At 38.0% G+C, this 26,738-nt stretch overlaps 2 protein-coding genes across 2 annotated transcripts; one reads left to right on the top strand and one right to left on the bottom strand.

The window, feature by feature from the left end:
- Positions 1-500: 500 nt before the first annotated feature.
- Positions 501-11,820, bottom strand: LOC139710121 (ethanolamine kinase 1-like). Its single transcript, XM_071622058.1, has 8 exons — positions 11,689-11,820; positions 9,695-9,954; positions 6,982-7,122; positions 5,795-5,937; positions 4,219-4,302; positions 2,149-2,309; positions 1,301-1,374; positions 501-583 (listed from the first exon to the last, which is right to left on the bottom strand). The coding sequence occupies exons 1-8, from the start codon at positions 11,818-11,820 to the stop codon at positions 523-525; spliced, it is 1,056 nt and encodes a 351-aa protein (XP_071478159.1). The 3' UTR covers positions 501-522.
- A 1,854-nt stretch (positions 11,821-13,674) lies between these two features.
- LOC139709714 (epoxide hydrolase 1-like) lies at positions 13,675-23,892 on the top strand. Its single transcript, XM_071621672.1, has 7 exons — positions 13,675-14,003; positions 15,255-15,423; positions 18,675-18,789; positions 19,594-19,723; positions 21,298-21,503; positions 22,827-23,058; positions 23,679-23,892. The coding sequence occupies exons 1-7, from the start codon at positions 13,675-13,677 to the stop codon at positions 23,890-23,892; spliced, it is 1,395 nt and encodes a 464-aa protein (XP_071477773.1).
- The last annotated feature ends 2,846 nt before the right edge of the window (positions 23,893-26,738 follow it).

Below are 26,738 nucleotides of genomic sequence, written 5' to 3' on the forward strand. Positions count from 1 at the left end.
AACATTAAAATACATAAGAAATTAACAAAACAATAAAAAACAAAAGAAATTGATTTTAATTGTGCTATCTTTTTACAAGAAAATTGTTTGATGTGTCTTGAGGAATTCTGACACAAAACTTTAGCAATCCTTCAGCCTTTTTAAAGGAGTTACAGGTGGAACTATGATTTCATGCATAAATATGCATAATTAATTTACTAAAAATAGAAAGTCAATATTTTTCTATTGTATGACCATGTAAACTTGTAGATGACATCTGGCTCTGAATGGGGGGGGGGGGGGGGGGGGATCAAATTGACCCCCCCCCCCCAAGTAAAAACTTGGGTCTCAAATAGTCCAGTTAAAATAGGGTTAAATATAAACTGGCACATAATTCTTCATGTCAGCGAAGGCAGTTCCTGAGAAAATACAAACTCAAAAAAAAAATTTGCATTGATACCCTTGTTCCTAATATTTATAATGACAATTTATTTCAATCAAAATAAAATGGCGTGGTAGGTATCCCATGATGCAAAGCGGTCATCAGAGTGCAAGGAACTCATCCCTCCTCCGTCTGTACTCGTCAAGACGCGTGATGGCGTAGCTGGGGAGGAAAGCCGGGAATATAACAATATGGCATCAGTACGCAAGAATTAAGAAATATCATTCTTGATGCCCTACACAAGCACATTGCTGAAATGTAATCACATACAGTGCACTCTTGTTATAACAAAGTCCCAAGAACCGGAAGTTTTTATGTTTTGTTTGTTTGTTTATAACGAAACTTCAATATTGCCGAACAGTGAAGTATATAAAGACACACTGATGATAATTTTTGGACGTGCATTTCTATTTTGTTGTATCAAGAATTCCGTTATGACTGTGTTTGTTATAATGGGAGTACACTGCACATACAACTGATTAAAGAGCAATCCAGGAACTTTATTCATATTCATAAGACTAGAGCTTATCAAGGCATAGCATTTGACGAAAAAGCGTTCTAGAAAACTTGTTTAAACATTATTTACCATATATTTTATGATCATAATCTGTAGAATTGCATAGAATGACACTTTCAGAAAATATGAAAAACTTAAGATCTATTTGTAAGTAGACCCATTTCACCTTTCGCGAGTCTTTAAGTAAAAATCCCATCATGCAAATTTTGTCTAGTGATGCATGGATGCGTGGTCTTATGGTGAGATTTGAGGATATCAAATGATAGTTATAATGAGTATGGATATTGTACAGAAAATGCTTATATCATGCCATCAAACAAGTTTTAAACCCTTATTCTTTCTGCAGAGATGGCCATACTTACTCCATGAAGTCAAAGTCTATGGTAGAATGGCATGCCTGAACGATGGCCCAAACTCCCCAGAAAAAGTGGGCAACCTGTCAAGATATGAGCACAAATGACAGCTTTCATTACACATGGAAGAGCAACTGGGTTCCAAAGTGAAGCATGAGAGTTGTTGTTGTTTGGATTAGTTTTGTTTTATTATGGGTGGGTGTTCTCACAAACAGTTTCAATTGGGGATATTGAAGTGTCTCATTCCAGGCAATCGGGAATACATTTCACACCAGACATATGCCCCTTTGTTCAGTATCTAAAACAAATTAAAAAGCACTCTCTTGTTTTTTAATCTTGTTTTCATATCTTAGTCTATAATGGGACCTATGCTTAACTGGCTTCCTTCTGAGTAGTTTCCACCAGATTCCTCTAGCATTATCACTTAGCCTCAAACTTTCATAGATTGACTGCCATGTTCTACATGTTCGGATCATTCTATCGTGCATTCAAGCTGGATATCACACATCATTCTACTTTTTTTTTTTAATTTGATGCACTTTTCATTAAATAATATGAAAAATAAAGTGAAATGATATGAAATGTTGTAAACATGCAATGAGGTCTAGTTGAAAAGTGTCATTGCTCAATTATCTAACTGAGGGATATTTTAACTTCAGATACCTTAACTGAAAATGGTGACAAGAGGATAAAATGGAGTGTTATACTAAGTAAGAGCAAATTTTGGGGTAGACGAAAACCCGAGAGATTATTTTTCATTTCTTTAAAAATAATCACACTGATATGGACTTCCGACAACTACAGAACCCATACGAAATGGCAACATATGAGAGAAGGGTCTAGAAGATGACCCTTACCAATGCAAACTTGTTGGCGACAGGGTACATCTGTTCCACTTCCTCATCGGTCACTACACGGTCATCCCCCAGTAGGGCTCGTCGAGCCTCGAGGTAAGCTCTCAGCCACTTGAGCTGAAAGTCCTTCTCGGGGTAGAGATTATAATCAATCTCATCAATACCTTGAGAGAGAGAATGAAAGACAAAAAAACTAGAGAAGCACTCTGAGAGCGCAGACCTACGCCAAGTACGCAGCTCATTTCCACCACTGATCTTGTTCTTCCATAGAGACATCAGTGATTTCCACCCATACGTACTGATAGCATTGTGTGCTGAAAGTCGAGCGAATTCCCCAAAAAGAAGTCTTTGTTACGTCATAAACCCTCAACCGCCAGGCCCTAGCAGAAACTAGAGCACGCACTTTAGTGCGCGCATGCAAACCTCAAATATACGCAGCCAGAACTCCCAAGTTCATTGACCCTACCTGCCAAAATAACAAAAATCCTTCATGAATTCCCCAAAAAGTCTCAGAACACTACCAAAATTTAAGCATGATCTGTTACTTGTATCATTCTAAACCTTTCCTGCGAGTTTCATCCAAATCCGTTCACTACTTTTTGAGTTATTTTGCACTTGTATGGGCAAACTAACTAACTAACTAAAACTAACAAACAAACCAACGGTAACGAAAACATAACCTCCTCCCTTGGCACAGGTAACTAGAAAGAGAGAGGGAAGATGGAGATAGAGAGATAGAAAGATAGGAGAGAGAGAGAGAGAGGGAGAGGGGGAGAGAGATAGAAAGAGAAAAGAAAGAGGGGTGCAGAAAAAGAGAAAAGTGGAAAGAAAGAGAGAGGAGAGAGATAGAAAATTAGAAACAGAGAGGGAAGATGGAGAAAGAGAGAGAAAAAGATAAATAGGAGAGAGAGGGAGATATAGAAACATAGAAGGGGGAAGAGGGAGAGAGAGATATACAAAGAAAAGTGGAGAGAGGGGAGAGAAATAGAAGGACAGAAAGACGGGAGAGAGGGAGAGATAGAAAAATAGAGAAAAGAGAGAGTGGCAGAAAAAGAGAAAGGTGGAAAGACAGAGAGAGGAGAGAGATAGAAAATTAGAAAGAGAGAGGGAACATGGGGAGAGAGAGATAGAAAGAAAGATAGGAGAGAGAGGGAGATATAGAAACATAGAGGGGGAAGAGGGAGAGAGATATATAGAAAAGTGAAGAGAGGGGGAGAGAAATACATAGATAGAAAGAGGGGAGAAAAGGAGAGATAGAAATATAGAAAGAACAAAGAGAGAAGGGCAGAAAAAGAGAAAGGTGAAAAGACAGAGAGAAGAAGGAGATAGAAAGATAGAGAGAAGAAAGACAGATAAAGAGATAGAAAGGGAGAGATATACAAAGATATTGCAAGAGAAGGAGAGAGATAGAAGGTACAAAGGGACAGGGAAAAGAATGATATAAATATAGGGGGGAGGTATGGTGATAGAGAGACAGACAGAGGTTAAGGGGAAGAATCACAGACATACTGTTAAAAGCACACATATTATGCAAAGCAGTCCAAGCTCACTTGTTTTCAATACCATAACTTATAAAATGTCATATCAGTCAATATTTGAAAAGTAAATCTTTCCACATGCTCATATGTGACCTTTTTTAGTAAAGTTTTATTATTTCCTCTTTTTTTTCTCTGCCTTGCCAAGATCCATCAGTCAACATGCTACTTTCATTCCTTCCACTTTCTTTGAACAAAATACCTTATATCATCAAGATATTGTAGTGTTTGAATGTTAAAGAATCATATGTAAACAGCTCAATCAGACCAAAAACTAGATTATCAGAATATATACTTCCGAACCAGAATATACTTCAAACAGATAACAGTGACAGTATTGAAATCCTTTGCGAAAGTAAATGCCACGGCATGGTAACCGTTGAAATTCTGATATATATTTGAATATAATTATACATGCAGCAAACTATAGCCCAATAGAGCTGCATCCTAGATCACCCTTGCCTTCATTATTCCTACTATGACTGTTCTCTGCATATACAAACTGTATGTCAATTGACAAATCATATAGACTACTTACCTACAAATTCACAAAAGTGGTTTCCAATGTCAAATGCCAGGTAATTGTACATAGAGTATTCATAGTCTATGAAGCACACAGAGGCTGTGTGAGAAACAAAATGACAAAATTACATTTGGTAATACTTCAAGCATGAGTTCAAATGTTCAACAAATAGACCAGGTTCCCCATTCATAAAACTTGTCAGTGACATGTTGTGATAGTTGTTAAAAGCTACAGAAATCCTCGCATCTGCTTGGCTAAGAGCAAATTTGTCATAGAAATGTGGCAGTTGTAACTGATAACAAGTTTTATGAAACGGGACCCAGGCCCTGAATATGTTCATATTTCATGTATATCTTGATAGCATAGGCTGCTCTGACCGACAACAGAGAGTATGGCAGCTGCTTGCTGAACATAGCAACATCTGACAAGTGAAATATAGATTTCAAGTGTTTTGATGCATTGAATGTGAATATGTGGATGATTAACTTGTCACTCAGTCCTTGTAAAAAATATCCATACATACGGATGTAATTCATGAAACTTTGTGAACTACACTCAATTTTGATATAAAAGATGACTAGATTGATACAGGACATGAAATAAAGCAGGCAAAATATGATAATCTGAATTGTTATTCTGATTCAGATTTTATAATTTGTTTTGGGGGTTTTGTTTTGTTTTGTTGTTGTTGTTTTTGCTTTTGCTTTTGTTTTTGTTTGTTTGTTTGTTTGTTTGTTTTTTGGTGGGGGGGGGGGGGGGGAATAAAAAGAAACATTTAACGTGTCCAGGCACCTGTCTTGGGTTGCCAAGGCAGCAATTCATCCAAATGTGACCCACAGCTGCACTTGTGAAATTAACAAGCTGAAAACTCAGGTGTAGCAATGTGCCTCAGTACAGCAGGAAGGCCATGGTAACACATCATGGATTAGGGGGATTAGATAATCTAGAGTCATTGCCGATTAGTTTCAAGATATCTGTGCCAATCAGCAAAGGAGGCCCTCCAGCAAGTGCACCAATTGGCAAAGAAAAAGGCACAGTAAGCATATCGATGTGAATTTCGAGTCATTCAGGTAGTACAGGTAATTATATCTGTTGGACTAGGCTTTATACTTGTGAAAATCTTTACGAGTCACTTCCTCAGATCTGGCTGGCTGGTGAGCATTTGAGTGTGACGGATGAGTGGACTATGTTTCTAATACAGCAGGTTCCATGACATTTGCACCTGCAACAATTGCTCCCACAAAATATCTGCATGCAAAGCCAAACATAGATTCTACCCGTAAACAACCCTAATCTTAATCTTCACATCAAACTACACCTAAAAGATTATCACAACCCAAACCCCGAATCCTTGAAGAAAATAAGACTGGAGCAATTGTCGCAGGAGCAAATGTCTTGTCACCATCACTGCATGCCCTTATTGTTTCAACATTGAAGAATTTTATATTTTCCATATCGCCAGGAAGTCAGAGCTGGTTGACAAGTCACGAAATTGTTCTCTCTGTGATTTCCATAAGTCTAACCCTAACAGACCAACTGGCAGTTATGTGTTCAATCACTGTGAGGGCTAAACAAAAGAAAATCCACTTGCCTTTGGTTTTGTTATAGATGATGTTCCCTAGAAGGAGGTCATTATGAGAGAAGACGACAGGGCTGTCCAGTTTGGTCACAATAGACTCTAGCATGTTTACCTCATCCACGAGCTGTTCACGGGTCATGATTCGTGTCTCAAACCTGCCATAATGGATAATGTACGACAATACAATGTAAGGTCAGTCGATAAGACATGCTTCAATAAGCTGTAAAAGCTGTTATTTTTGCGAGGGTTTAATTTTACACAAATTTCGCGAATCACAGTTGGACCACGAATTTAACAACACACAAAAATATCACCATGCGCTGAGGTAGTAGTGCACTTTTGAAGGCCTCTGTGTCAATTCGCGAAAACAACATCTCCTGTAAATGTCTGTGACCTCCTCATTGGCGAAAACATTTGTATGCAAAAGAAATAGCGTATGCAGCATTTCATTATTAGTATTAGAGTTCGAGGAGGCCTACACTTCTATCTTCACTCTGCATAGCTTGTGGTATCATGTTCCCTATTTTCATACAATGTATTATCATGAACATAAAATCGTCCTTTGACAGTTATCATCTTCATTTTGGTCACAACAGCCTCCAGTATGTTTACCCCATCCGTGAGCTGTTGGTGGGTCATGATTCGTGTCTCAAACCTGCCACAGTGGGTAAAATACAATGTAAGAACAATCAACAAGACCTGCTTTGATATCTGTAGGTATTGAAGAGGCCTGCACTTCTACACTCAATCTGTGTGGTTGGTGATGCCAAGTTCCCTCCTTATTCAAATATTAATCATTGTGATAGATAAGAGATCTTCCTTTGAAAGTCATCATTGCATTTCACATCATTTCTGTGGAGCTGCTTTTGCATCGCACAATATTGTGTTTTGTCACAAATTACAGTTTACAAGACCTCAAAAATTATAATCTCAATTACTGAAAGGGCCTTTTCTGTTATTGCAAAACATAGGAACAAAAATAAGCAAGTTTTGACAGAAAGAACGAAGGGGAGAACGAAAACGAGAGAAAAAAATTATGTAAGGACAAAACATACTAATACACAGGCAAAAAAAAGAAGAATGATATTAAACCATAATATCAAAGAGATACAAAAAAGGAAACGGAATCCAACAATTACTACACAAATAGGTAAATAAACAATACTCAGTAGTACAGAAGAACATTACTCATGACTTACAATTCTTGTTTCTTTGGATCTTCAAAACGTGCTGGGTGTAAAGAGATGAAATGCCTCATCTTGGGGAAGATTTCCGCAGCTGGGACGTCGCCCTCGCTTGGTTTGATGCAGTGCATTTTTGCCATCTCCTTTGCAACCAACCTGCATGAAATGAATCAAAAGATTCTGATCACATTCCTATTCCACCACATGTCAACAACACACTCAGGAGATCGCTGCCAGTCGCTATCACTTACTGTAAAACGAGGAATTTTCGCGTGCATTCTAATTTCGCGAATTTCGCGAGCGCCAAAATTCGCGAAATTAAAATGCACGCGAAAGTTTTTGTCTACACTACATGCATTGAACGCCAGTGGCAATTCGCGAAAATTTCATGCCACGAAAAAGGCTGTCGGCTCCAATTCGCGAAAATTTCATGCCGCGAATATATCATGTTTTACAGTAACTGTAAAACCAGAAGCATTGGCAGCATGAAACTAAAATAAATTTGCAAACTGGAGCCAAAAGCCTTTCTTGCAAGATAAAACTTGTGAATTGCCTCTGCATTGAATAAACAAAGACTCTTGTGCAAATTTCATACTTTTGTGAATCTTGGATCTTTGCAAAAAGTTTCATGCATAAACATGTCATTCATACTGGGCACTTCATTGTGTTACATTTTACATGTACAGACTGTAGAGGGGCATTAAGAGTTTATGTTAGCAATCTGTGATTTTCTACACAAATGTTCTCTCCTGTATGACAGGAATATACACAGTAAGATATAAACAACATACCAATAAACATCTACTTATACTACTTTTAATGCTACTTTGACCACATTTAGAGTTACCTCTGTAGGTAAAAAACTACCTTGTGTAAACTCTGAGAGTTATTATTTGGAGACTGGGCACTCTCAGCTTTTATATGTTTGTGGAATCAGTTACTTGTTCATATCTGTTCTTTGCAAACACTGGATTCTTTCAGAGCAAATCTGAAAAAAAAACAGTCTTTTTCAAAATAGTTTGAAATTGTATCATGTTCAATTTCTTCTTCTCCTCCTCCTCCCTTGTAATGTGTCTTGGATAGTTGTACTAGATAGATGGCACTATATATGTATTCTATAATAGTGTTATTAGATCATCACGTTGACCATTCCATATTGAAGGATGGGACACGATATCCCCCCCCCCCCCCCCCCCCCCCCATTGAGCCGCTCTTATTAACGTCCTATTCCTCATGACGATTTCACCTCTGGCGATTAAAAGTTTACAAGGCCTTTACCAGAGTCACTTCCTGCATCTACCCAGCTGACAGGAAATTCTCTCAAGGCCAAAGAGAAAGAGTCTGCCAAATGTCAGTTATAGTCCTGATATCACCTAGATGGTTTGCACTTTTCATACACTTCTCTGCACTTGACTATTAACCCGTTGAGGACGAGTCCTGAGTATACTCGGGCAAGTGTCTATGGGAAATGTATGTTGTACCAAAATCAAACCATCCTCGACGGGTTAATTGCTGTAGTACTGCATTGGCATTCAACTTGACCTCCACACACTTGCTCATACTCTTATCCGACTGAGAATAAGCTGACTTTGCTACAACTTCTATTTCCGACAGATAGGGTCTGCCTGCCAGAGTATACTAGGGACTCCTCACCAATGAGTTTAAGTGCAATTTCACTCTGTGTCTATAAAGTTGGCTTCAAATGATGAATAGAGCAAAATCAAACAAACTGAATGGTAAAATGTGACCCTGCACCTCAAAACGAACAAAAAGTCGCCAGACATGAATTTTTAGTTAAGTCCATATTCTGAAAGAGCAGACTTTAAGCTTTAAAATGATGTATAACTCAAATCAAATGGACTCTCCTAAACTATCTAAATATTGGAAAGAAAGCACAAACTCACGAAAAGTGTGAACTGAGAAAAGAGGCTCTGAAGTACAGTGTCTATTCAAGTGCTTAATCTTTACTAAACCGTGCTGGCTGTGCGATGAATGGGACAAAAAACAGGAAGTAAACCACCAGAGTAAAAACAATGAAGGAATTATCAGATTGAACTGAAATTGAGCATGCCTCATTAACACATTTTGTCCATAATCAATGCCAACTTTCAAATCAGTAGCACTATCCTTTCAAAAGTTACTAGAGTTGAAAGTGAAGAGTGTGGACAAGGTTTTTCAGAAATGAAAAAGGATTCTAAAGACACACATAACCACACTATTCTACCAAAAATGTTCGAGATAAACTGCTAAAAAAACACACTTTCCTGCCCGTTTTATGATACCAAATTTTAGCATAATGTAAAAGAAGACCCGCTCTTTCAGAAAATATGAAAAAGTCAAGTTCGGCTAGGTTGACCCATTTCACTTATTTTCGGTCCTCACGCAAAATCAGTGTGTGCGACTTTATGTTCGTTTTGAGGTGCACGGTCACAAATATTCTACAGAATAATAAAGGTGCAGAATTTCAGTTTTCACAAGCCACTGATATCAGGCAATTACATACGCTCATTAGAAGAGGTAATGCGTATCCTTTATGAATCTCTCAATATGACCTATATATCTTGCTTTCAGGCAGTATTAGTAAAAACTGTTTTAATCCCGAAAAAAAATACATCCTCTCCTATCACAGCTTCTCACGTTTTCCAATAACTTTTTTTCTGCTGATGGGATATTAATATTCCAACTAAAAGAAGACCCACAGTAAAAGTACAATACATAGTTTTCTCACGGGTATATGGTCGGGTCCCTCACGGTGTCGGGGTCCAGTGTCGCCCCGGGGACAAACTCGTAGCAGATTCCGTTCTGGAAGGAGGCGTAGAGCTTGGGGCCACATCCAGCGCGGTACAGGATGCCAAATGTTTCCTTCTCCCTCCGCCGATCGACCAGGAGTTCCGTCTTCTTGCCGTAGATTCTGGACAAGAGGATGTCGTCCTTGTTTGGGGGCACGTAGCAGCCCAGCAGTTTGTTGGATATACCTCCGGAGAACACCTGAGGGTCAGCAAGAAAATGTAACAAAATGAAAATAAATAAATAATAGTAATAATTATAATCAGAGTCAAAGCTATTTTGCATTTTCTGGCGAAGTACACTGACTTTTTATGACCACTATCATTGAATTCCGCATTCACTTCTACCCTTCTTGACAGAATTGCATTATCATTGGACTTTCTCTCACAAGTTGCAGCTGAAAATTGCTCTTTTTCAATCAAAGTTCAGTGACCTTTATTTGGCCTAATCGTTGCTGTATACAACAGTATCCATATTCCTAAATTGTGCATGTAATCTCATGCTCAAAACCAATCCCCAAAAGTTGCCACTTGCCTGATCTAGTTATCTGTAATTTGCAGAATGTAGATTATCTTTATTTTCTGTAGCTCCGACAAGCCTCTAAAACACCTCTTAGTTTATTGTGGTTATGACAATGTTTAGAGCAATGTACACATTAAGACATGAGTATACCACCAAGTTTTACATAGAATATGTTATGTAAAAGCATTCATAATACTATGACTGTAACAATTGTTTTTGGCTTCATGTTCTTTACAGATAATTTCACTCTGTCAAACGCATGCAAGACACAAAAGAATGTATCCAATGACTGTTTTTGTGCCATTATTCCGAGAAGACAATGTGGATGAGTGCTTCTGGAAAACAAGCCATTTTTCAAAGTCATGTCACATTTTTATAAAGCATTTTATGGCAGAAATCAAGCACATCAAAGTGGTAGAGAAAATTGCAAGGTTTTCTGTGATGTGATGTGATGTGATGTGATGTGATGTGATGTGATGTGATGTGATGTGATGTGATGTGATGTGATGTGATGTGATGTGATGTGATGTGATGTGATGTGATGTGATGTGATGTGATGTGATGTGATGTGCGAGGAATGGAATAACATGTAACACTTTAAACATACTGTGACATATTTCAATGAATCATTTGGTTTGTATGCCATTGTGTATTTCAGCAAACAGTGCAAAATTTTCAAACAGTCGACTTTGGGCATGCAAACGGTGGCACAAAAAGGGTTAAATGCACATAGTAAGATTTTCAAAATTTCACATCCCTTAGTTGATAAATCAACAGCTCCATAATTTTTAGATTTGTGGGATTTGTTGTGGTCCTTAAGAAGATAAATAAATGCTCTGGAAAACCCAAGCAAACCATTTACACTAATCAAAGATGATGACATAGGAGCTTCACATATTTCAGAAATGCACTTATTATTATTCCATGATGTCCAGTACCACTTCCTTAACCAATTCACCTGTGTAGAATTTATCCATCCCTTCTTCTTTTTTTCTGCTTCCTTGATACTTTACTCACGCATTGTTATGGGGAGACTGTCATGTCATCATCCTTGTTCACTGTGATTTATATAAGGAGATATCACTGTTTTTCTCATTAAAAGGTAACTGAAGACGGTTTAGTCTGTTCTAACTATTGTTGACATTTCGAATTGAACAATACTTAACATCAATTATTCTGGTTCAAATTTTTACATTAGTTGTTTCTATCGCTATTTCACATTTTAGAACTATTTTGAAGTCGTATTCATAATGCTGGGTTTCTGTGCCATCTGCAAACGGTAAATTGTGCCTTTAAACTCTACACCCAGTGTAACCAATTTACCGGTACTTTGTTCATGTATGGAAAGTCTAAAAATCATCCAGAGGTCTCCTTTACCTGTACGCAGGTAAAGGAATGATAACTTAAAATCACCTTGACTTTCAGATCTTTATCTTGCCATTCCGGTCGGACTCTCTTGGCAATCGCGACTATTTCTTCTTCCGCCCGATCCTCGTTCAGGGTGACATCCAAATGGGGAACGCTGGAATCACCCCCTGCATTCATGGTGACCTTTGACCTACAGGAGGGAATAAATGAGTGAGAGAAATTCACACACAAATAAAAACATAACAATTTAATTCCCATGAAGGTTATGTCTGATTTTATGACGGAACATTGCTAATCCTCCATCATTTTCTTATTTTCAAAACATAGATCATAACATTCCTATTTGATGATGACTGATGTTAAATAAGACTTAAGACTCAGATTCAGAGTTAAAGCTACCATTGCTTACAGTAGGGCCCTACACTCAGGGTTATTTACACGTCTGTAGCAGCCCACTAAGTGATACTTGACTCATTGAGTAAGTTGAGATGCAGGTGGGAGACAGGGTGTAATTACCTCAATACCTGACTTATCATTATATCTAACGTTAGATTCTAGACAGGTAGATCTACAGATGGGATGGAACTCTACAGCCACTAATCTAACGAATTAGATGTAGAGCCCTATTTGATTATCTGCTACAGTAGTTCATGAGGGACCCTATGACAAATGTTGAAAATGAGACCGAGACTGTTGTTGAGTGTTGTTCAAACCATTCTTGCTCTATCAACTCGCAGTCACGGAATGAAAGACGATTCACTACTAAACGTTACACTAGCGCCCGACTGTCGACAACCCTGCCACCATACAACTATTAAATAAACCACGGTTATACCACCAAGGTCCAAGGAGCGCCCCGCATCCTGCCCCGGCCCGGAGTTTAACTATAGCGCCTATACAAAACACTGATTAACCCACAACCAAACCTGCCAAATTATAGGAGTTCTTCTTCTTCTTCCATTACGATTAAAGTACATCCCTCTTACTTGTAGAGTATTGTCGTATGAGTGCAGTGAGGTGCGCACTCTGCGCAGTCACAAGAACATGTGTGGTGCAGAATACAGTGTGAGCACACACAAATTAAGACAAAAAAGAGGAGGGCAAAATAAAAGTGCAAGTAAAAACCAAATAATAAAATATCTTGCTGTTTTAACGGAGGGTGACTGACGAGAGGCCGTGCTTGAAGACCTCAATGCAATGCCACAATGGACATGGGGCTGACACCGCTTTGGGAGAGCATTCCATAGACAGACCACACTGGGAAAAAAGCTATACTGGTATGCTAAAGATTCTGCAATGGTGTTGACTGATTTGCATGGTGACCTCTTGTTCCTCCTGAGGCTGGGAATATGAAGGGTGGGGCTGCGGGGAGAGCCACAACGCCATTCATGATTCTTATAGCATGATTACATTGTTGGGGGCACGGCGTTCATTGAGTGATTGCTACTGTGTAATATACTTATGAACTTTAACAGTTATAGCATGCCCAGTTATAAATTAAGCTTAAACTTTACTTACCTTACTTGATTCTTGCAGTAGAGCGAAAGACAGCGGCAGTATTTAAATGTCTTGCTCTTGTGAAAGACTCGAGAGTGGTGGGGTTCGCAGATGATGAACTACTGCGATCTACACAGAAGCTAATGCTAACGCAGTTTTACACTGGTTTATTTACGTAGAATTCGAACTTGTCTGTGTCGTCTTGATCGTGCAGCAGCCCAGCCCAGCTAGCCAGATACGGCCTCGGCACTTCGCCCTTGCTAGCTCGCTCCGATTCCTGAAGGTCGCACGGCGTTGGCTGCATGCCAGTGTGTAGCATAGCATGCATGCGACGTAATGAATGAAACACGTAAAACAAAATGCAAGCAGCAGACAAATCAGGCGCGTTTGCTGCCCTCACCCGCCTCACCACAGCACAGACGAGCGAGTGACAGATTTGTTTGTTAGTACCGCCCACCTTTTCAAACACCCTGCTGTATATCGCTTCAACATTGTTAAATATTTCGTTCCACATATCCAGAAGTTTCTCAAAAGATGGGTTGGAAAACACCTTTCGTTATTCTAGTCCTGGCTCTCGCTTGTGGCTATTTTATTTCACGTTTGCTCTCTCCCAGCCTGCTTACTGAACCCCCCGATGCTGGTAGCGGGTGGTGGGGTCGTGGTCTGCCTGAAGTGGCGGGGAAGGAACAATACACGTCCGTTCGTCCGTTTCGCGTCAACGTGTCTGACAAAGTGTTGGCAGATCTCAAGGAGAGATTGAAAAAAACACGATTTGTCGATCGGCTTGAGGACTCGGCCTTCCATTATGGCTTCAACTCAGACTTTATGAAGCAGGTTCAGAGATACTGGCTCGAGAAATACAGGTAAAACTGGCGAGTGGTAGAGTGTGTGATAACTTATCAAAATGCTTATTAACGTTAATTAAAGTGTTTATTTATCTAACAAGACTCTCTTGAAAGATTGACACAAATCCTCAGCTCAGTCCTCAGTTCACTGTGAAGTTACTGCATACAGGAAATTACAGACATTATGTACCGGTAACCCAGGCCTCTATGTGCCATTTTATTTCATGACTAGACCTATGTGTGTTAAATTTGTGTACACACAGATCTTACAGAAGACACAAATATGCAATGATAGTTCATAGACCGTACGAGTTCACAATATCTTTGCAACACTCGGACCTCGGTGTACGCACATAATGATCATTGTGGTCTATCTGTTGGTATGTAGAACCTCCACGCTTTCTGATTCATGCATGCTCACAGTCATATATCAATGATTATAATTTTCTTCTAAGTCCTAGAGGACTTCTTTGCAAATTCCTTTCTATTAAATTTCCATAAAACTAGCAGTGCAGTTCTGCATCTTTGCAAAGCTAAGCCACTGCAAATTAACTGTGCATAATATAGAATTAAGAAAAGGACGCTTGACCTTGTAAGTCAATACTAACTGAACAAAGTTCAAGTGCAATCGCAGTCCATGATACAAAGCAAGGAGCACAGCTACGATGGAACTCTGTGTAGTCTGTGCAAACCAAAGTGAATAGTCAGGCCCTGGTCTGAGTAATCAAGTTTATTGAGCACTGTGCATCCCCCCCCCCCCCCCCCCAATCTCTCTAAAGCTTACCTCCATATGTAGTACACTAGTCAATGACTAAGCATTTTGGAGTTCCAAGACATTCAATTCAATTCAATTCAAATCAATTCAGTTCAAAATGGTTCATTGTGCAAATATGAAATAGCAATCCACCAGCTGGAAGGCTGATTCAGTTGCTTTACATCAGATTCATAAATGAAATCAAAATAACATTGATAATATAAACCTGTAGGATGAAATGATACATACTAGACCTGGGCATCAATAGTGGGACATCTGAGACTAATATGACCATTTCTTTAGACAGAAATATACTACACAGTATAACCCCCTATTGTGATATATTACTGACCCCCAAGGAAGCAAGTTGTAGAGTGTCTGGGACTAATTTTCCAAGATTCTAAAGAAAGTGGAAAATATGCAAGAGCTCTACATCTATCTTTCAAATGCTATATTATACACTCTTCTATTTTTCTTTTCTTTTCTTTTTTGTCATTTCTTACTTTATGTCATAGCTGGCGGGATGCTGAGAAAACACTAAATCAGTATGATCAGTTCTTGACCAACATAGAGGGCATTGATGTACACTTCCTCCATGTGAAGCCTAAACTAAAGCCTGGACAGAAGGCTAAGCCCCTCATCATCGTCCATGGCTGGCCTGGATCAGTCTTCGAGTTCTACAAGGTATCCATATTATTATACAGTTAATGGTTTAAGAAAGCCCTTCAGCATGCAGATGTTTTGGCAAGATTTCCTCGTGAGACAGTAACCCAAATTGAGGAGAAAAAAATATTGTATTTATAGGTATATACCCATATCTAGATACTTCACCAATTTACTCTCTCAAATTTTACAGTTATTTTTTTTTCATGCATTAAGTTTCCTTCCTAACTTTTCACTGATGAAGTTATCAGATATCTCTATGTTTGTACAGCAGCAACATAACATCCAGATGTAGACTTTCCCTTTCAGGGTTTTTTTTTTTTTTTTTTTTTTTTTGGGGGGGGGGGGGGGTTGCTTAGTTTTGTTTTTGTTTTCCTCAGGGGAAGGGGGGTGGGAATGACTGGAGAAAAGGGGAAAGCCGAGGTCAAAGTTACCTTCCTTGGGAGGAAGGGACAGGAAGGATGTGTGGATGGAACCTTTGGAAATTCATGGGTTTTGTGATCTGTTTTCTTTCTTTATATTTTTTTTTGTTCTGTGTGCTTTGTTGATTTGTTTGTTTGTTTTTCTTTTTTTAGCAAAAAAAAAAGGTGGGAGTGGGGGCTGCAGCCTTCTCCCCTGCCTGTTCCATCGCCCCTGTCTTTAAATCTTCTGAGTTAGAGTGAGAACAGGGATGATATGAAGAGTTTGTTTGCAAAAACCGATAAGTCCATTTTTGAAGATTTTGAAGTACGGTCTCTCTCATAAAGTACAAAATAATCCCTTTTAAATGATATATTGGTCACTACATATAAAGTTACATTTTTGAAGTTATGGTCAAAAGAAGCAAAAATTTTCTTATTATTCTCTTTATTTTTCTTGACCTTTAATCGCAAATATGGACTTATCGGTTTTTGCAAACAAACTCTTCATATGTACCAAACAAAGAAGCACGTTCATGCACTTTGTGACCTTTACCAGGTCCTTACAAGGTCTCATTCAAAAAACGGAAAGGATGTTGTTCACGTCCGACATAAGTTGGTGATTGCAGATAGAACATTTCGTCTAGACAGACACCATATCTTCCTAATGTTTGCACAAACACTGTTCCCTCTCTAAGGCAGCAAAGTACAGCCATGTACCAGCAGGTCTACCACAAACTCTTATCGTTAAGGGTGTAATCCATCAACACAAGAAGTGCATTCATGAGTTTAATAGTCATTTCATAAAAGTTAACCCAGGATGAAAATCCAGTTGAATCCCAATTGAAAATTCAATTGGTTTCAATTGGTTTCAAATGGTTCCCATTGAATTCAGTGGGTGTTTACTGGTTCCAGTTGGGCCCCATTGAGATTCCAGTTGATACCTATTGAGATTCCAGTTGATACCTATTGCTGTCATTAATTGCTTAACCCACAGATGCTTATCTTTTGCATTTTTTTTTTTTTTTGGGGGGGGGGGGGGGGGGTGGGCACATTATATCCCATGAAAACCTATACAGCAGCTACAAGGCTATTATGTACCGTACATAAAGTGGAGTGAAAAGCAAACTCGGTCTCGTGTTTGCTTGAATAAGCGATGGGGAAAGATGTCACATTGACAGTATATTGCTTCTACAAAAGAAAGCTATACGTATATGCACCAATTCAGGTTATCGGGACCATTCAGATCCTTTGTTCGTAGAATTAAAAACACTAAAGGTAAATGATATTAATTTTTTGCAAAATTCACTTTTTATGTTTCGTTTGTATAACGGTCTGTTGCCATCTTCTTTTTTCTCATTATTTCATTTAAACAAGGATATACATTCTTATCCCACAAGGCAATCTGATAAATTTCATCTACAAAATCCTAAAACGGTGATGGCTCTGAAATCTATCAGACACACTGGACCTGATATTTGGAACTCTCCTCCTTCAGAAATTCAAACTTTAAAGTCTATGTATTCTTTCAAGAAAGCTGTAAAGACAATGCTGCTCTCTGGATATCAGTGATCTTAAAATGTCAGTGCAATTGTATTGTGTATGAAATTCCCTCGTGGAATTATCGTTGGTCTGAATTTATTGCATAATGTTATGTAACCGACCATGACCTGTAACTGTTCACCTGTACCTCGGTGAGAAGATAGTTTGCCATGCTTTACTATTCAGTGATCCAGGTGATCTAACTTTGTGTATTAGTGAAAGCAGACAGACCTCTCCTCTCTCCTTTCTCCTATCCTATCTCTATGCAAGTCATCCCTCCCCCTATTTTCCTATATGTTATGTATTATGTACGAGGGCTGCATGCAAATCAAGCAATGCTTAAGCTGTAGCCCTTCTGCGTTATTCATTGCATCACTGTTCTGTTGGACATTGTACAGGCAATGAAGAAATGTATTGCTGTATATTCTAAAAGTAATGAAAAAACCTCATTTTGTTAGCAACTAATGTTCATGTACATATCCATTTATATGTATGGTACCATTTATGTATATAATATATGTTTGTATCTGCATGAGCAATTATATAATGCAGGAACCAATAAAATCAAATCAAATCAAAATCAAATCTGATACCAGTAATATTATCATAATCATTGATAGACCAGTCCCTAGCTCCACAGTACCATGTTACATTGGCAGTTGGGCAGGTGTTTTGTTTGATAGTTTGTTTGTTTTTTGTTTGTTTGTTTGTTTGTTTGAGTTTTTGTGTGCTTGTTTCTTTATTGTCTTATTTGTTGCTTTTTCTGTCATTTCTGTTCACAAATCATAACAAAAATAAGTAATCCCATACTCATGTAATAGCAAATATTGCATATAGAACAATACACATGGAACTTATTTTCAGGCCATTATCTTCATTAAGATGTGACACCATAGTGGCAAATACACACAGTAAACAATATAACACATTGTCTGATATTAAAAAAAAAAAAAATGTAGGCACATTAAGCATGATTTTTACTTGTGGAGTCTCAGAAAGAGGCTACATTTAGAGAACCGATTTGCACACATGTATTTACATGCAGTCATATCCCTTTTCTAGGCACATGTGTTAGGAGGTCATCACAGTCAAATTATACACTTTTTATCACATTTTTTTTTTCAGGAAACCACTGGATCTTGAACCTAGAAGTAGCGGAATTTTATTTTCTGCAATTTTTCTGTATCATAAAACGAAGAGACTGCTGCAGATATGATGTTGATTTTGAAGTGGTGTCAAGTAAAATGGGTAGTTAGATTACATGTTTGATATTAATTGATTTCATGCTGCATATTGAATTGCAAACATGGAATGAATGGTTGTATTTGCCAGATGCTACCAATGCTGACTGACCCCCTGAGCCATGGCGGGACGGCTGATGACATCTTTGAGGTTATCTGCCCAAGCATCCCAGGGTATGGCTTCTCAGAAGCCCCCCACAAACAAGGTGTGGTCTGTTGCTCGGGGATACCAACTTCTGTCCAATCAGGAAGTTAGCCAGTTTGTACAATTTGCACAGAGAGATTCAGATTGGATCAGGTTCTCACTAGTAATTTCTTAAGTTTCTCCAAGCAATACTATATTCGTTCAAGAATTGAGTGTTAATAAGGAAATTGAAATCTTGGGATTTTTATTCATTGAATGTAATTATGGCAATAGTTCATGTCTTTCAGCTGGTTTATCAGAGCATTTTTGCATCAAAACGTAAATGCTTTCAAGTTTAAATTTTTGCTATATATCACTTCAGATTTACCAAATTGCGTTAAAAGAAAATAGGTGAGTTCACTGTAATATCAAGTGAAGGAGAGACAGGACATTGTGTATAAGTTGTGGTTCTCTGTTTTGAGTTTTGAGAAAGTGCTTCCATGACAAAAGTGCACATGGAATAGAGAATGACTATGGGCCCATCACGTAAAACTCTTGTAACTCTACGATCAAGTGTAATTTCCGTAGCCTAACAAAGCCAAGAAATCACTGATTTTTTTACCACTGATTTCAGAGTTTTATCATTACTTGTAAAAGTTACTAGTTCTATGCTATGATGAACTTGTATGTTTTTTTTTTTCTATAGGGTATGGAGAAGGAATATATGCTTACATGTTTAAAGAAAACATAACCCTGGAAAGTCGTATGTCATTGTATGTGGGTGAACATGGGTCATATTTATAGATATACTTCATCTATGGCCGTGTAGATAAAAGAGCAATGAAGAGCTGATTTGAACTTCTGATTCTTCTCCAAACCAACCCAGGTTTCTCTGCATCGGAAGCGGGAAGGGTCTTCCATAAACTGATGGGCCGTCTTGGGTTTAAGAAGTATTACGTTCAAGGAGGAGATTGGGGAGGTCTCATCACACGAAATATGGCCATCATGTTCCCTGAGTATGTATCCTCAATGCTCTTAAAGTACAGTGGAAAGTCAGTATAACAAGATCCTCGGGACCAAGACAGTTTGTTCTTTATATCAGATATTTTGTTATATCAGTAGTCAATAAACAATACAAAACATAGGAAATGAATTCATTGGGACCGCAGAAATTAGTTTGTTGTGATTTTTGGTATTTTGTTCTATCAGATCTCTTTATATCGAGTTTCCACTGTAATTGATTCAGTAGAATATGGTTATAAAGGACTCTATGATATGTTTTTTGTTTTTGTACCTTGATATAAAACCTGTAATGTAAGTACAAGGTAATTATCATAGTCTCTATGTTGTCATTATAATAAGGTTCCCCTATAAGGACAAACTTTCTTGATTAAGCCACAGTTGATTTAGCCTGTGAGCATGTACATTTCTATTCATTCAAAACAAAAAAGGTACTCAAAAACTGACTAATTGATGTATAAAATGACCAGCAAAGATCCTGATTTGCATACAAAAGTCAAAACTGTACCAGCCCTTTTGATCAAGTAACTTTTAGCATGTTTACGTTTTCACTTTCGTGATGTACACCCTATAAACAAACTCTAGAGAAGCAAAATGTATTTAAGTTTCAGGCATTCATTTGACCTTGATCCATAATGGTAGCAATGAGATTTATCCCCCCCCCCCCCTCCCAGTATATACATGTTCAGTTGCTCCTGAATATTATACCTCTGCCTCAGCACACACACGCACACACAAAGACACACACAACTACAAGGAAAATTAGTGTTGGGTACCTGTATCCCAACAACAGAGTAACTAGCAGGGTCGGCGGAGCGTTTTCAAAGTGAGGGGCCCACTTCCAGGTTTCATGAGCTAACAAGCAAAAAAAAAAAAAATGCCTTCTGCGCAACTTCTGGTGCCACTTACGGGTTTCTTCAGCAGAAAGAAGAAGGGAAAAAAAATGGTCTTCAGCTAATCTTTCTCATTCCACTTCTGGGTTTCTTCAGCTGACAAGCAAAAAAAAAAAGAAAATTTAGGTTTTTGCGCAAAAACAATCTTACTGCGCTCACACTGGAAGGTCTGTATCCATTTCTTTCTAGTGTCACTTAGGCACTTCCAGGGTAAAAAAAAAAGACGGGGGGGGGGGGTCCCAAAATGATGACACCTTATGTATTCCTTTGTATGGTGCAAAAAAATTATCCCCCCCCCCCCCCCCAGTTCCACCAGCCATGACTAGTATCTAACAGAAGTTCTAAGATAGGGAGTGATGTTACATAGACCCGAAGGATTACCTCGGAAGAATTACCACAGGCCTCAAGAATGACTATGTAGATGTATTCCTCATATCCCACATGTATCCATTCTCTCATTTGTCATATTTGACAATTTGCACTTTTGAATCTTGATTTGCTTATGATTTGCATTTAAAATGCAGAATGTGGAACAGGGAAGCAAACAAACATTTAAGCGTAGCCAGACCCTAGAGTTGTGATAACTGTATTTGATGCATGACCATCTCACTTTGAGTCTTATCGTAGATGTCTGTCATTCTGGTCTCTTCCTTGCTTTGTGTTTTTGTGCTGGTCAGCCATGTTAAAGGTATCCACAACAACATGGCGACCCTGTCCAACTTTAAGGGGCTCATTTACCCCATCGTTGCTGGATTCTGGCCGTCTCTGCTAATGCCAAAGAAAGAAGACCAGGACCGATTTCTTCCGTTCAGTTCACTATTCTTCTTTGCCCTCCAGGAGAGCGGATATATGCACATCCAGGCCACCAAGCCGGACACTGCTGGTCAGTGAAGAGCACAGGAATATTTAACCTGTTGTAGACTAGTCCCAAGTAGACTTGGGCAGGTGTCTATGGGAAATGTGTGTTATGTAGCAAAATCAGCTCATCCTTGGTGGGTTAAATGTATGACCCTGCATCTCAGAACCACCTAGAAGTTGCCAGACGTGGATTTTCATGCAAATAAGGGCAAATTCTAAGAGAGCACATGCTAAGCTTTAAGATTCTGGTATAGCACCCAAAATGGACTCTCCTATTAAATCCATCTAAATAATGCAAAGCACCTATAGGCCTAGTCTATGCCCCTTCAGAAAAGTGTTCTCAACCACTGGTGATCTTTGTAATGAAGGGATGAAGAATTGGATGCATAATTCCACAGCAACTCCTGTGCAACGATTATCGCATTAATCTGAAATTTTGCACACATCAAGTATCGGCACCTGCACCAAGGTTCGACCATGCGCAAAAGCATACAGGTTTCTACATATAGCAGCCAGTTGTATTTTGGACAGCGTTATGGTCGAATTATGGGAGGCTTTCGTTACATCTTTTGGATGATAAATACTAACTTTGAGTGTAATAGCATCATCTTTCCAAAAGTTATTAGAATTGAAAGTGAAGAGTGTGTAAATGGTTTCCCATGCGCCAAATCCATATTTCCAAGAGAGTCTACATCAGACAATAAAAGCAGTGTTGAAGAAAAGGGAAAAAAAATTTAAACAACAATTTCACACTCATTTGGAGATCCCAAACCTAACAATTATTGTATAAAGGCAGAGCTGCTCTTTCAGTAATTATTTTTAAAAAATGACAAAAAATGGCTAGGTTGATTCCTTATGTGAAATAGGGTAAAATCATGACTTTTGTTATTTTGTGTTGTGATACATGGTCAAATTACGAAAGATTGGTATTTTCAATTTTATTTCGCTGTATCGTCATCACATTTACACACCTAATTAATTTATCCTTTAGTGTAAGAATAAACTGCATCTTTGTGAGTTGACTGTGAGAACACATTTTAAACATAACAGAGATTGACATACTGTATACGCCATATATTTCGCGAGTCTAAATTTTTGCTCATTGGGAATTCCCGATGATTTCGCGAGTGGTTAAATTCGCGATCGTGGAGTCCTGTACTGACCGAAGAAGTGTAGAACCTCTACATGCTTCCGTCACATTCACATTGGGATCAGATATTTTTGCATGTCTTTAATTTCACAAATGGCACCTGACTCGCGAAAAACCTCGCGAGATATTCGGCGTATTGGTACTTTTGAGAGAAACAGCATCCAAAATGAAATCCTTTGATCATCTTGATGTTTTTAGGGCAAGGCGTGAATGACTCTCCAGTCGGACTTGCCGCATACATCATGGAGAAGTTCTCAACTTGGACCAACAAAGAGTGGCAAGACCTGCCGGACGGCGGACTGACCAAAGTCTGGACGCTGGACGAGGTCTTGACCAACGTGATGATCTACTGGGTCAATGGGAACATTGCATCCTCCATGCGCCTCTACAAAGAAGAACTTGGGGGATCCTCAAAGAAATATGAATATAGGTGAGCACTTTGTTTTTAAAAGTGGGGGTTGACATATGTGCCATGACTGTGGTCCACCACTTTGGGGGTTTTGTTCGGTAGCTGTTGCCAGCTTTACTGAACCCTTTTATGTATTCATGCTCTTTAATAGCTTAAAATGTGTCTTTAGGCCTACCCTGGAAAATAAAATTTGTGTACAGCTAGAATACACAAAAAGAATAATAATGATAATAAAAAAAATTTAAAAATAAATAAAAAATCAGCCATAATTCACCTGTGATAGCCCCTGAATGTATATTTTGATAAATCACATCATATCTCTCTAACAATAAGACATTGGTACACTTCAAACTGTTACTTAAGCTTCATCAGCATCAAAGCTTGACCTACCGGTAGTTCACTTAGGTCAGGGTGGTGGTGCACCTCGATCTCTGCTTAACAGGAAAGCCATGGTAATACAATAGAGCTAATAAGATAAACTTTCGAGCACTCCAGGGCCAGATTGTCATTTTTTTCTTCTTTTTTTTAAATTCAGAATTGTTTAGAAACACTCCTAAACCAGCTGTCTATGCCCTTTATAAGTGGGAGTTTAAGATACACAAATAATCCATCCAACTATTCATCTGCCTCTTCCTCTGTAGCTATGCAAACATGGTCCCCTACGCCTATGCCGATTTTCCCCATGACCTCGCCCATGCACCTGAGTGGGCCTTGAGGGAGGCCAACCCCAACCTCGTCAGTTACACCATCATGCCCCGTGGGGGGCATTTTGCCGCCTTTGAAGAGCCACGCCTCCTAGCGGACGACATCCGGCAGTTTGTGAGGAAGGTCGAAGCACTTAAATCAGACAAATAACCAATGTCTCACTTTGGGATCAGTCAGCCAAATAAATCAAATCAGTATTTGTGACAAGTACATTCCTGAATATACGTATATTTTCTATCAACAATTTTTCAGATATATCAAGGCGAAAATTAGAGGCATTAGTGTTGATGTAACAAAATTCGATAATGATTAATTGACAGTGCTTATATAGTGCATAACACAAAGTGATAATGTCCCTGTGCGCTCAAAAATGGAAAGATTATACCAAAACATATGCTTCCAGTTCAGTGATGGTACTGAGTTCAATGTTTGCTTACACTATAAACTAATGCACTTTCAAAGCAGACTTGAATCTATTCATATCAATGATATGTCTTACTTTCTTGGGTAGATAATTCTGTAAGGTAAGGGCATTAATAGCAAATGTTCACTCTGTGTAAAATTTGAAGGTTCCTCTCTGGTTTGTAGATTTGAAGTAGCTTTCTTAAAATAGTGTGGAGCAAAGATATAGAAGCATATTCAAATGTTAGTAGCAATATCTTATATTGAATCTGATTTTTGACTGCAAGTCAGGGTAAGCTTCTTCTGTTGAAATTTGTTACAGTGTAGTAGAATAAGACTTTGTTACATACAAGTGTGTATGCCTCTATGAAGTGAATTAATGGTAACAGTTAATTGTACACACCAAATTACAATGAATTGTTTGTAGGCTATCTCAGTATATTTTGTGGTCCTGCAAATACTAACAAAATGCTACAGTAAACTTTGTGTGAACTGAAGTCCTTGGATCTGGAGTAAATGTTTTTAACTCATATGATATTCAATATCTTGTTCATGCCATAATTAAATGAATATGTACATGTGTGTCACTGTTTTAAATGCATGCTTCCATTTCGTTTTCCTGATGTTTAATTTTGTCAATATATTTTCTACACCTGCATTGGATGCATTGATTGGTCATTTTATAGAAATACTACAGTTTTATCTGTAAACAGCATGGAATTGCATCATGGCACCCATACACACAAACACAAACACAAACACAAACACAAACACAAACACAAACACGCACACACACACAGTGGCTCCATTAGCTTCAAATTGGGACTAATTTGTCACACATAGTTGGCACAGATACACCAGGTATATTATATAATGTGTAGAAATCAATGAGTATTGTTGGAGTTGTGCGCTCAACGTAGTGTGACGTATATTTGCATCGTGCTATTTTCCGAAAAGCCTGGCCACTTGATTCATACAGTCAAGTTCTTATGTACTTCAAGAGAAAGTTTACGATACTGGACTTTTCTTTTAACCCACTCAGCAACTTCAAAGAAATTTTGTGCATGAATTCATGAGATATGAATCTCATATTCTATGCAACTTCCTCAATAAATATTCCAGAGACTCGTACAGTGAACAAAATTGCCGTAAATCATTCCTTTCCAAACATCATCAACAAGCTTTGGAGTTCATGATCCCCCTCATATAGCGATTGCATCATCCAGGCTATTGTTTTATTTTCATCTATTTTTACATCTACTGGTATTTCAGTAATGCTCGATGATATTTTACAGTGTCATTTCTGTTATGTCCTGTGTAAGTTAATCATGTGTGATGTGTTGTAATTCATGTGTAAAATACTTTGTACGCTTTGAAAAAGGTGTTATAATACAAAAGCCATAATAATGAAATGTACTAAGAACAAAAATAAGTACTTTTTTCTTCCTGCCAGCATAGTAATTTAGGGGTCATGAACTTTGACCCCTGCAGAGTTTACTGTAGTCTATATGTGGTGATTTTTAAAGACCTACTGAAGAAAATTAAAGAGCATTGAAGAGATTCTAATCAAGACTGCCAAATTCAAAGGACAACTCATTTTCTATACATGTCTATCAGAATATTTTCAGATTAAAAAAATATATACAAGTATATATTATAGTATATAAGTGATGTATGATTCTGTATTGAAAGGTCAGCAGACCTAGCTACTTTATACCCTTTTATATATCAAGGGACTAATTTCATCTTGCCAATTTTTTTTTCATAAGCATGCATTTTGAATCCATCTTAACTTTACTATATGTTACAAAATCAGCAAAAAGGCCATCAGAAGAAAAATTGCAGCTGCAAAAGTAGTTCTTATTCCTTGAATGTCATTATGTGATATGAATTGAAACAGAGTGATATAATTGAGAAATATTTATTGATTGACTGCATTCAACTTGACATTTGTGACAGCCATGATGCCAAATATATGATCTGATGAATAGATTCATCTGCTCTATTTGTATATGAAATAAAGGAATAAAGAATATTATAATCATCATTTCCGTTACAATTGTTGTATATAATACATGTATGTAGTGCAATGTCAGTTTTGAAAATGATGCACTGTGTAACATAATGGCATTCAAATACACATTCAGGCGTATTATATATACCCTGTATATATATATATATATATATATATATATATATATATATGTATATATGCGTAATAGACACATACATGTGCAGAAAGAGAGAGAGAATGATAACAGAAGAAGAGATAGAAATAAGCCTACAAACACATGCATACTTTGATGAATATACATGTAGATGGATCTTAATACAATATATACAAAAATACATCTATGATTGATTGGCAATGCTTAAGTGAACTATGTTTGCTGTCTTCGATATAACCTAATCTAATTATTAGCATATTTTTTTTAAATGACAATGATAATGTGAATAACAAATGAACTTAACCAGTGGCAGATCCAGAAGAGGGCTTACGGATCTGTGCCCCCCCCCCCCCCCATTTTCGTTAAAACAAAAGAAATAAAAAGAAAAATGAAGGAGGCAGCGTGCACCCCCTTTTTATTTATTGG

The sequence above is a fragment of the Diadema antillarum genome, unplaced genomic scaffold, assembly GCF_040938485.1.
Source record: "Diadema antillarum isolate AM-2024a unplaced genomic scaffold, OU_Dant_1.0 scf00000038, whole genome shotgun sequence".
Classification (NCBI taxonomy): domain Eukaryota; kingdom Metazoa; phylum Echinodermata; class Echinoidea; order Diadematoida; family Diadematidae; genus Diadema; species Diadema antillarum.